Source organism: Podarcis filfolensis (genome assembly GCF_964270895.1).
Source record: "Podarcis filfolensis genome assembly, chromosome: 14".
In the NCBI taxonomy this organism is placed as follows: Eukaryota; Metazoa; Chordata; class Lepidosauria; order Squamata; family Lacertidae; genus Podarcis; species Podarcis filfolensis.
This window is the reverse complement of record NC_139616.1, coordinates 18,508,569-18,521,101: the sequence shown is the minus strand read 5'-3', so window position 1 is coordinate 18,521,101 and position 12,533 is coordinate 18,508,569. Positions and strand designations below refer to the sequence as shown.

The 12,533-nt window shown below is 44.2% G+C and overlaps 1 protein-coding gene across 4 annotated transcripts in view; it reads right to left on the bottom strand.

The window, feature by feature from the left end:
- Positions 1 to 12,533, bottom strand: part of NTRK3 (neurotrophic receptor tyrosine kinase 3) — a 421,592-nt gene that overhangs the window by 141,926 nt on the left and 267,133 nt on the right. For all 4 annotated transcript variants that reach the window (XM_083586417.1, XM_083586419.1, XM_083586416.1 and 1 more), the window contains one exon: positions 9,422 to 9,610. In XM_083586417.1, the coding sequence (XP_083442543.1) occupies positions 9,422 to 9,610 (189 nt within the window). The remainder of the gene's footprint in view (positions 1 to 9,421; positions 9,611 to 12,533) is intronic.

Here is a 12,533-nt window from a genome sequence, read left to right as displayed (position 1 = left end):
TGGCCCTTCGGATAACGGTATTTGCTGGGACTAACATTTTCCCATTCTAGTATTTCCCATAGTATTTTCTATACTATGCAGTGCTCATTTTTCCATCCCAATGCCCCCCTCTGCCCCCACCCTGATTCCTGTTGTACTCACCCCAAAACAATAAAGTCTGCCCTTGCAGACTGAAAATTGGCAGGCTTCATTCTCTCATGAGGGATTACTGTGCCTGAAAAGTGTACTGAATTCTGGCAGGAAATGAAAAAGTTACAGACTTTTTGGAGTTTGTTTTTTTTAAAAAGCAAAAACAAAATATCAAGGCACCCTGCGTGAAAATCCTTGGCTGTATCTGCCTACAGTTTGGCAGGCTTAACCCACACTGGAGAGGTTGCTATGCCTGCAAATTTCATCAGCTTCTGTGAAAAGGTAAAGCAAGTTTTAGCTATTTTTATATTCCTCCATTATAGTGAATGGGAGAAAACTGAGCTCTTCTTTTCCTTTTTCCTTTTTTTAAAAAAAGATCTAATTCATTCCCAAATAACAAGTCAAGTTGGAAAGACATGGTGACTCTGAAACAGATCGGGCTGCTTCTCTAATGTACTCTATTGCAAGTTGAATCTTGTTGCAGATGTACATCCCTAACAGAGTATTTGTAGGATCCCCCCCCAAAAAAAAATCAGTCATGGCATGTGAGGTGGGTGGTGCACCCTAACCTCTTGTCTGCAATGGAGCTTGCCACTTGCCCAGAACAGGATGGGATCCAACCTCACGTGCCATGAATAAATGAAAATGCCTGTAACAAACAATATTTTCTTTGCAAAGCTCTCTAAACCTCAGAATTCCATGCATGTTTTGCCATATGGGATTAATAAAACAGCAAGCTTGCCAGGTGTTTCTACTATAATCAGACAACATCACATCACTGAAAAGAGGAGGGGGGACTTTTCAATTACCTATAAACTGATTGTAAGAGAACAGGAGTCTCTTACAATCTTAAGCAGAGACTTGAGTTCCCCTAAATAGTGCCTCAGTGGAGCACTAGTGAACTTGCTAATCACCTTGTCTAGAAAATGAGTGGCTTCTTTTTCCTGCTTACTCATTTTCTTCTTTTTCTGAGTCTCCTTGCATAATCTTAAGAAGGATCACTAAAGAAAATAAGGAAATTCAGATATGGCTCTTAAGATGAAGAACAGGCATGAATATTCAGATTATTCTTCCCCAACCTGGTGTCAATCCCAGCGTTTTGGACTTCAGCACTCATTGTTTATGACCACTGGCCAAGTTGGCTGGGACAGATGGGATGCAGAAGGCTTGAGGAAAACTGCTTGAAGTATGCTCCTGCAGGTGTGGCAGCGTCGCCTAGTGGTTAGGACTAGAATAAGAAAGACCTGGGTTCAACTCAAATCACCTCTAAGTTATGAAGGTCACTGAAGAGCCAAAGGTCAGAAACCATCTCTCAACCTAACCTACCTCACAGGAAGTTTTGAGAGGTTACAACATCAGAGGGAAGGAGATGTGCTGCCCTGAGTTCCCTTTGAAGAAGGGTAGTGGTATTAACACAATAGCAAGACCATGCCTGCATGGTAGAGCATATACTTCACATGCCAGGGGGCCACGGTTCAATCACCAAACCTCCCAGCTGAAACAGTGGAGAGCTGCTGTTGGTTAGTGTAGATAATACTAAGCTAGATGGATGAAAGGTCTGGCTTGCTATACACCAGCTCCCTGTGTTCCTAGGAGATTGCATAAATGATTCTGCACAGTCAGTTTCTTGGTACTTATAGCTGGCACATAACACTGGTGCTTAAAAGCTTACACTTGGCTGCCCATCTGCTACTTGGCCAGGTTAAAAGTTCTTGTACTAACTTGCAAGGTCCTTAATAACTTGGGTCCTGGATATCTTAAGGGCTGCCTGATTCCTTATATCCCTGCCTGATCTGAGGGGTAGTCTTCTGTTGGTGGTCCCTTTTGGCCTGAGCCTGATTCTATGGAATGGCCTCCCAGCTGAGATTAGGCAGGCTCACTCCCTGTTGAAGTACAGTTCAGGGGCTTGTCAAATACTTTTATATTCCAGCAAGCATTTTGAGGAAGTTCTCAGCGTTTATGATCAATTTTAATTGATTTTAGCCACTGTATGATTAAACAATAAAATAAAATATGTACCCCACTTAGAAATTATGATGATTAAGCAATATATAAATAGCTCAAACGATGGTAATGATATAGTTTGACACAAGCTGCCACCCCCGATATAAGTTGTTCAACAGTTATGCAATAAAAAGTCTCATGAATTGCTCTCGAGTACCCACTGAAAGACGCAGGTGGCACTGTGGGTTAAACCACAGAGCCTAGGACTTGCCAATCAGAAGGTTGGCGGTTCGAATCCCCACGACGGGGTGAGCTCCCGTTGCTTGGTCCCAGCTCCTGCCAACCTAGCAGTTCAAAAGCACATCAAAGTGCACGTAGATAAATAGGTACCGCTCCGGCGGGAAGGTAAACGGCGTTTCCGTGCACTGCTCTGGTTCGCCAGAAGCGGCTTAGTCATGCTGGCCACATGACCCGGAAGCTGTACACCGGCTCCCTCGGCCAATAGAGTGAGATGAGCGCCACAACCCCAGAGTCGGTCATGACTGGACCTAATGGTCAGGGGTCCCTTTACTTTTACCTTTACCCACTGAAAAGTCAGGAATTCCTTGGGTCTTCAGATTGTAACTCCTGGAAACTCCACTTAGATATTATAACCCAGTTTGGATCCTTTCTGAGTGGGCATGCACTGCCAACCCCCACCCAACCCCCTTCACAGGATCCTACTGCAGTAATGAGATTCAGCCTTTGGCAAAAAGTTCAGAACTGGATCGCCAAGCCACAGGACAAAGGCACATTGCAGATACCCTAAAACACTATTTGCCCTTTTTTCATTACAAGAAATAACAGTCAGGTCTTGTAGCCCATAACAAGGCATCCCAGCTTCAGAGGTAGCAGGAATCCAATTTGATGATACTATGATTTTCTGCATTTCATCAGCCATTGTATTAGACTGAACCAAGCAGCTTAGAATAAACATCCGTCATTTCCCCCTCCCCTTTCCCTGCAAAGTGATAAGCAATGTCTATTAGTATAGAAAGTGACAGAAATCTATATCATGCCAATGTACTATTAATAGTGCATTAAGCATATACAGTTCTTTCTCTCTCTCTCTCTCTCCGCCCCACCATTTCAGATCAGTAACCTGTGTCGGCATGGACTTCATCAAAGAAGGACTGGCTGTGTAGACTAGCCAGACTGGAGTGCCAAGGGAAGGAGGTGGAAAAGGAGAAGAAAGTTCTGAAAACAATGGGCTCCCCTCTACTTTGTTCCGATTTCACCCACCCAATGCCTTCCAGTTGTTTTGGACTATAACTCCTATCAACGCCTGCTGGTATGGCCGTGCTGATTGGCATTACAGTCCAAGCCAGGCATAGGCAAACTCGGCCCTCCAGATGTTTTGGAACTACAACTCCCATCATTCCTAGTTAACAGGACCAGTGGACAGGGATGATGGGAATTGTAGTCCCAAAATATCTGGAGGGCCGAGTTTGCCTATGCCTGGTCCAAACCATCTGGCAGACAGCTCCGAAGGCTGACTTCACTTAGCTTCCATGGACTTGAACAAAAAGCAAACTCTGTCCTTTTCTACCATTTTTATTTTCAGTATTGCGATAAGGACTGTCACCCAATTGCAGAATTCTTAGCCAATTAATCAACTAATTGATTAAACCTACATATATTTGCATAAAGCCAGCTTATGGGCTTCCCACAGACAATTGGTTGGCCATTGTGAGAAAGGGGTGATTTGGTCTGACTCAGTCAAGTTCGTCTTACGTTCCTTTTACATGTCTATGGATTTTGTGATAACAGTTCTCAGCTCAAAAAAATAAAAATAAAAAGAGATAGGATAAGCTTATGGATGAAACCATGTGAAACTGAAACTGACCAGAAACAGACAGATCCATCCAATACCAACATGTACAGAAGGTGTTGATTTGGTCTCTGGTCTGCATGCACAAAATTATGTCACCCAAAATACTTCTTTTAACAGCTTTCATTGATCAGTCCTTTGGCAGCATTTCTAAGGATATTAGTTGGTACCAAGTTCCACTGATATGCATGGGATTTATTTCCAAACAAGCATGATTAGAATTGTGCTGAAAATCTCAGACTCACCCACTCTCTTTTTCCAGGTAGGGTGTTGTGGATACAGGAGGATGTCTTTGGAAAATGGGTGGAGAAATCGTATTCATGGTGCTGACAGTACTGACAAAGCATTTCTGGCATCAAATGAAGGTTTATGGTATGATATGAAACACTCCATTATGAACATGCCAGATCACAATTACGGTGGGATAGAGAAGAAGATAAAATCTAAAGGAGGGATAAATCATTACCACACCACTTATTGTTAGAGATATCTCTCTGGCATAAATCTTAGGTCGTGAATGCCAAACCATTTGAAGTAGCAATCAACTGTCACACTGGTTTATCAATGCGTTTTTTTTGGGGGGGTGCAATTTGGAACTGAGCCACAGGAGTCACTTTCCTGAGTGACTTAGCTTTTTCATAAACAGATCTCAAGTTACTAGTCCTTATGATAAGATTCCTAAACTTACATAGCCTTGCCCGGATTATTTGCTTTATTACATCTATGTTACATCATGGACCTCAAGTTGGCAAACTGTCAGGCTTCGGGGAATTGGCTTCCTCCCCCATGGCAGTAAATAAGCAGATCAAATGAAAGGGAAGTCTTACCAGTTAGTTTCTTTAATAAACACAGTGAGAGAGAGAAGAAAGCGTCTCCCTAGAATGACGGTGCTCCCAATTAAGGCTCACCCCTCCTCCATCCCTATTAATCTACATCACTCCTACGTCTTGTAATCTGAGCTTGTACCCTCTGTGCTTTCTGTTCTAACACTCTCTGAGCTCTCCGTGCCCTTGGGGATGGGTGGGTGGGGATGCTGTTCAGAGACTGTGAATTGGTTAACATTCTCTCTTCCAGTGTTTCTTCTGCTAGTTGTTCCCCACCCAGTATTTCCCAGTGACTGCCTTCTGAACTATGCCCCTCTGCAAACCACTGTTCTAAATCTATACTGTCTTCCTGCTCCTGGGAAGATTCAGGGACAGGGGGAGGGGGGCTCCCACCATCCCTCCTCAGTGCAGCCCTCCTCAGCACGGTCCCTGACACACACACGCAGGTTTACCCAGGAGGTCCTAACCAGACCCAGATTGGCTTAGCTTCTACTGTATCATATGCCTTCAAGACTGTAGCTCCAACTTTGTATTCTGCAGCTCTCTGCTTGCTTGTTTACTTCCACCACCGTCTTAGCCTTATTCCAGTTCAATGCACCTGGCGTTTGTAGGATTCCCGGCAACTGAGAAACCTCAGACTGGCCTATAGGGACCTTTCCAATTCACGGTAAACAATAATCCACTGAGCCAACCAATGTCATTCACATAAGCAAGGCAGCTGGCATGTTTTATAAATGCCAGCGATGACAGCGAAAGAAAATACCAACCCATTGCGGTTCAGAAAGCGCTCTTTAAAGTGCATTCTAAGAATGCAAAAGGGAGCCAGAAAGATTTTGACCTAGAAAAGGGGGGAAGCTGCTTGAGCTACCGTCTCCTCCATTTCCTGGTGTGAACCAGCCCCCTTTCTTGGTAGAAACAGACTCCAAACAAATACATTACAATCAAAGTCAAAGCCAAGTGGAATTAAGAGGACACAGCCCATTGCTCTGGTGAGTGATGTCTTGCCACCGTTTGATGCACTCGCTCCAGATTACAGGCCTTGACTCTTCCTTCCAGCTATAGTGCCTATTAAGCACAGGACCACCCCAAGGGGGAAATTCCATCATGGGCTGAACGAATGATGCTCACAATAGCTGTTAGTTAATTAAACCAGAGCTTAATTCATGCTGTTGTTGCTGTTTGGTTCACACTGGGGTAGGGCGGAGGGGGAAATCTGCAACAAGGACAAGACTCATCCTGAAAAAGTGGTTCATGTCTCCAATATTGAGAGATGTCTATCCCTAGGGCTTGATTTCAGATCAGTACCAGTAAACATAGCTCAGCAGTAGAAGATCTGCTTTGCACGCAGAACGTCCCCCTCTATTTCTTACAAATGCAGAACAGGTGTTTTGTGGCACAGTTACAGGTACCACAAAACACCTGTTCTGCATTTGTAAGGAATAGATCTTTTAGTGTGGCAGCACCTTTACTTTGGAATTCCCTGCCTATCTACATCAAAATAGAGTATAAATTGGGCCTGAAAAGGATGATAGAATGCATGTTCCAGAGACACCCCCCCCCCCCGCATACTTAGGATAGAAATCTCCAAGGCAAATATCATTGGGTCCAACTAATGTGCATTGTTTGGGGTGGGGGATGGGGAATGCCATGTTTCAAATATGTTCACACACCCAGCTATACGTACTTGCATTGTTTTCCCTCCCAGAAGGAGGAACATGCTCACTGAAACTGTAATGATGCTCTCTAGAAAGGAGCTCTTTGGTAAACTTAACAGGGGCACCTTGGGAAAGGATGGAGAGGGTCATACTCTGGCACATTTGCATGTAAATAGTTGTGATGTGTAATGATGCCACTCAGATTTGAACTGGTGTCAGCGATGGTTTGAGATATTCATTTGCTTTTCTCATTATTCATGGTCAGATGCTGAATCAATCTCCTGAGCCACCACAAACTTCTTCTCCAACTCGGACCATAATCCAAAATGAAGAAGAATGACCTGCCCCATCCCTGCTTCTTCCCACTCTGGCTTGCCCTGGCAGTGCTGCCAACTATAACAATGCGAGTGGGAGGCATATATATGTAGTTCACACTCCCTGGTACCTAGAATGTAAATGCCTTCAAATTCTCCTCTTCATTGTCTTTGGTGTTACTCAAGCTAAGGCCAGTAAAGGAATCTGAATACATAAACCCAAGCCTGTAGTCTGAAATCCAGGGATGGCTTTAACATTTGATTTTGTTGAATGTGCAAACTCGTCCTTAGTTACAAAAGGAGACAATAAACTATTCTGGGCTGGCTGATGGACACACACAGGTTTGTAGAGTAAGGCATCGACATTGCCTAGTAATACATGGAATCTCAAAGGTAGGGCTGTCAAGCTGATTAAAGCATTTTTAGTTGATTATTACAAACAAAAAAAATCTCAATTCATGTGCCTTTCTGAGATGCTGAAGGGTGACCAAATTTACACAAAAGTTACCACATGTTGTTTTAGAAGGAAAGGCTGTCATTCAGACTTTCTTTTTCATTCCTTATTACAGAAGCAAACCTAAACCAGAATAGCCGCAGGCCTTAACTTCCAGCCCCTCTGATGAAAATTGATCCCCCAATTATAATCAGGGCAAAACTGAAACTGCACCCCACTTCCCCCCCCCAACATTTTAAGCAGCACTGAAGCATGTTTCTGCCTATTAGTGATTTTCTGACACTCTCTGCGAAAGCGTTGGCTTTTCTGTTTAAATTGTCCTCACTTGCCATCAGTGATGTCGTCATGCAGCTGGATCTGACTGATCATAGCAAAGTGAAGTTTTCTGCCATTCACAACAGGATCTCTAATTGGCAGGAATGGCCCATGCCATTAGTTTAGAAAGAGGAAGAAGGGTGAAGGGTGTGTGTCAGTGGTGGTGTTGAGATGATACTAATGCAGTTGCACTGAGGGGTAACAATGGCATGAAAGAGGATTACACAAAGATGAAACTAAGGTCTTTGTGTATGTGTGTGTGTGTCCCCATTATGCAATTACTATTTCTTACCTTTAAACACCTAATATGATAAATATTTGGAACAGTTCTAAATATAATTAGATCTGCTGGTTAAACCAACTAAGGATACAATCCTATAAAAACTTACCTGGGAGTAAATCCCATTAAATTCAACTGGTCGTGCTTCTGAATAGACATGTACGGAGTTGTGCTGCACAGTCTATTAATAAATTTTAAATCTTCCATCCTAGTAGAATCCTAAGCATGCATTTTCCGAGCCACACTCTTTGAAGCTAATAGAACAGCAAAGGCGCAGCTGAAAAGCCATTGGCAAGGAGCTTTCCCACTGAACCTCTGAGACTCCCCACCTCCATGAACAGGGTGAGATTTGTTTTCTTCCACAGTCCTGACTAGATGCAGGAAACATAGATGATGCCAAAGCGCATGGATGGGAAGCGTATGAGACGGGTGGGGAAGAAGTGGTGGGACCTTTCATATGGTTTGGTTTGGAGCCATTCTGGAAAATCTACAGAGCTGAGGATATGTCTCAACCAACCTTAGATGCTCTTATAAGGGCCCCCGACAAACTGGAAAGGATGAGTTATTTCCCAGTGATGTTCTTGATTTTAACGGAAGGAGTTCAGTGTTCACTGGGATTAAAAAAAGGAGCTATCCCACAAGAGTCATGGGGCAAGAAGCAAACCACTGGCAAAGAATGTTTCGGTAATGTCCCTATGAACATGTCAGCTGGTTTAATAACAAAAGGGCTTTGCAAACTGGATAATGTTACTTGGCACCATACAGAAATGCCAACATAAAATAGGTTGCTGTGGATCACATTTCGCCCTACAAGTGGTGGGGGACTCCTATTCTGTTATGCAGCACAGTCAATGGTCAGTGATGATAGGAGTTGTAGTTCAGCCACATCTGGAGCAATCTTTCAAAAAGCTCTGTGTTAGGCAGAATGGTGAAACATGGGCATCGTCCTACTGGAAACCTGCAAGTTGCTCAAATATTTGCAGATCACAGGCACTCTGCTCCAGTTCTTTGTTTCAGCAGTCTTCAAGATTAGAGTCTGTGCCAACTGTGAACAGTGTTTCAGAAACTAGTTCTTTCAAGCTATTTTGGACTCTCTGCACTGTCAGCACAATATGAAGCCTCATCCTCTGTCCAGGTATATAAGCGTTCATTACCGATTTTGCTATCGCCAGTGGTTCACTTCTTGCCTTTGTATCTCTATGCACAATCATAGCACAGGAAATGTATTGACTAATGGTCTCTTCCCCCTCTCTAGGCGGTGTCTGCTGTTTAATAGGACAGTCCTGGTGCCACAACCATGGAGAAGCCTATAGAAAGTGAAAGGTGGAAGCTTCTCATTGCACCATATCCTTTATTTACCTTCCTCTTTTCATGGAAGTCTTTTTACCAATGCTCAAAGGAAGATGAGATTCTCAAAATTTGGTGTCATGTCTAGAGGAAGTGATTACTGGATGGTGTATGTTGTGATTTTGGGGGCACAAGATTCACTTCTGGTTTCTGGACCATACAAGACCCGCTCTCCACCCTCTCTGCCCCTGATGCATCTTCATTTCATATTCCTCAATTCACTTCCCCCTGGCTTGCTCACCCTGTCTTCACCTCATCATACATAGGCAAACAATGAAAGCACACTTACATGTGTCTGGCTTGTGGCAATTGTGACCTTGACGGAAGTATTGTGGGTTCTCGATGACAGGGATACGGGTCATGCCAATCACCACTGTGTCCGGGCCAGCATCCAACGACGAAGGTGTGGTGATGCCATGATTGATGTGATGAAGGGGGCTGGCAGAATCTTCTTCCCCGCTGATCACAGCCACAGGACCTAGAAACAAACATAGTAAGCCATGAAGAAAACAGAAGAGTATGTTCCCCATTTCTCTGATATCCTTTCAGGGTGGTTCATTTCGGAGCCAGTCATTACAGGGGACTGCATCCTGTTTTATGAGTTTTCTGCACGCCTCAGAACTATCTGTTTGCTTGCATTTTCAACCCGTGACCTAATGGATTTGGTTCAGTTTCTCAATGCCTTTAAGAGATTATATAAGTTTCTTAAAAGTGGAGTGGCATCCACTATGCCATCAATTGGGGGGGGGGGGAGGCATTTACATCAGCCATCATCATCACACCTGCTCACAAAGAGAAGCTCTTTGTACCTCTTCAACATGAGTGGGTGTCAAATGTTTGCATCCGAAGACATGTGGTCATGTTGAAAGGGGACTGTCTACTGCAGGAGGCTGAGCCAGCACAAACTGGTACGGAGCAGGAAGAACATAGTGTCTCTCAGGCCTTGTGGTCTTTTGAGGAGATATTAGAGTGTTGGACTAGGACCCGGGAAACCAGACTTAAAAATTCCCACTCAGCCATGAAGCTCACTGGGTGACCTTGGAGCAGCCACTGCCTCTTAGCCTAGCCTACCTCACAGGATTGTTATGGTATTCAGTGAGGGGGGGGGGACTATGTATGACACTTTGAGCTGCTTGGAGAAAAAGGTGGGATACCAAATGCAATTTTTAAAAAAAACTGAGAGCTTTTGTGGATGCAGGAAGGAACACTGGCGCATGCGGGTGCCACACTGGCAACCAATGGTGTAAGGAGAAAACACAGGAATCTATCACTGAGCTCAGAAGTAGTAGAAGAAAAATCGACACACTCCTCAGCGCCCTAATCAAAGAGCAGCAAATTTATTCATACAACAGAGGGAAGAAAAATCTGTGCCTGGAGAAGTTTCTCTTCTGTTTTGTCGAAGCTGCCAGGGGCTAACAGAAGGTCAATGCAAGATGAGGAAAAGCTGCTGCAAGCACACTTCAAATGCATTCAAAAGGCCTGTCTTTTACCTGAGCCAGCGAAGGCGGGGGGGGGGATCTCTCTCCTGTCGCTAATCTATTTCTAATTGCACAATTACTTTATTATGGAACACGAGTAACAAAGAGGAGATTCTTCAAGTCATTTGAGTCTCTTGGTGCTTCAGAGAGCATCCAGAGAATGCACGCTCTGAATGCATTAATCTGTTTTTTTATTATTAAAAAAAAAGAAGGTGGGGGGAAGCCTGTTCATTTTTCAAGACTTCAAGTATTGTTTGTTCTTCCAAGTGGGACATAATAAAGTTGCTGTGTAATTAGCAGTACTCCTGGCAGCCCTGACAGGTGTTTTACTTGCTAGGAAGAAGTCTTCACACACACACACACACACACACACACACACACACATTGTAAACTCAGTTTGACAGGTTTGTGTTGTTTTGTTCTGTCACTGTTTCTTGGCCTAAGTTGCAGTCAGCACCAAAGACGTTAATGGCAGACAGCATGCCGAGGAAACTGATCCCTGCCGCAAGATTGCACTGATAATCCTTATGATGCTCCTGTTTTCTCCACAAGTAAGGAGGAAACAAGCTGTTTCCAAACTAAGCAAGCTTTCATTATAGACTTGCAAAACGCCGATCACGCCAGCAGGCAACAAGCTGTGATGAAGGGGGAGTCTGTATTGACATTTTCATGGGACTCTTAAAGGCGGCCTCCAAGACAAGGAGTACATTATGTTCTCCTTGAGTTCTTCTATGCCCCAAATTTCAATCTGAGCCAGAGAAGAACTCAATTCTTCCTTTACACCGACATGGCTGACAGGTTCGCCTCCGATCTCCCAACCTGCAAATCTCCAACCCACTCCTCCTAATGTACCTTGTTTGCTCCTGCTGATCCAAAAGTCAAGGCTGGTGACCTGTCACACAGACCCCATTCCACTATCAGTAGTGCTTGCCTTAGTGGTGCCAGGAATTAGAGGACTCAGAGAGAAACTCCCCTTCCTTCTGTCACTGTAGTTGCAAGATAATCAGGCAGGTGGGTAAAGGTTCACAGATAGATAAATGTGAAGGAAGACTAATGGATGGATGGGTGGGAGGTTTTGTTTGATAGATGATAGATAGATAGATAGATAGATAGATAGATAGATAGATAGATGATAGATAGATAGAGTTGAGTACTGGATGTTAGGACTTCTGCCCAGAGCAACAGTCTGGGCTCTGATTTGGACATGGAGGTGATGACCAGATGTATTAGTTTAGTGGTGTTGGAGGCACTTGTCAGGGTCCCCACCACGACTAGCAGTCTGAACCCCAATTCCAACTCAGAGAAGCCACCCCTATCTATGAGTCCTGTGGCACCAAAGGATAACCCATACCAGGCCTGATCACAGCCACAGTCCAGCTGATAAGGACACTCAAAAGCTGGGACATATGGAGTCTGTATGTTCCAAACTGACATTCCCAATGGAATAACCCAGTCCATGGGAGGGATCCACAACAACAGATGTTGCTGGACTGCCACTTCAATCATCCCTAACCAATCATCCCTAACCAATCCCTAACCTGACTGTGGCTGAAGGGAGTTGCAACTCAGGGGTGATGGAAGTTGTAATTCAGCAACATCCGGAGAGCCAAAGGTTCCCCACAATTGAACTAGATAAATCTAGGGTAAACAATCTTTAGTATACCAAGGCCCACATTCTTTTATAGGCAGTGTCCGAGGATGGGAGGGAGAAACATCTAGTGGTCAATGGGACTGGGTCAAAAGTGGGTAGCCTTGTCTCTTATATTTGCCCATAGAGTATGGAATTGTAGTGTTGGAAGGGGAAACAAGGGTCATCTAGTCCAACTCCTTGAAATGCAGGAATCTTTTGCCCAATGTGGGACTTGAACTCATGAGCCGGAAATTAAGAGTCCCATGCTCTGCTGACTGATGCCACCTTGTGCA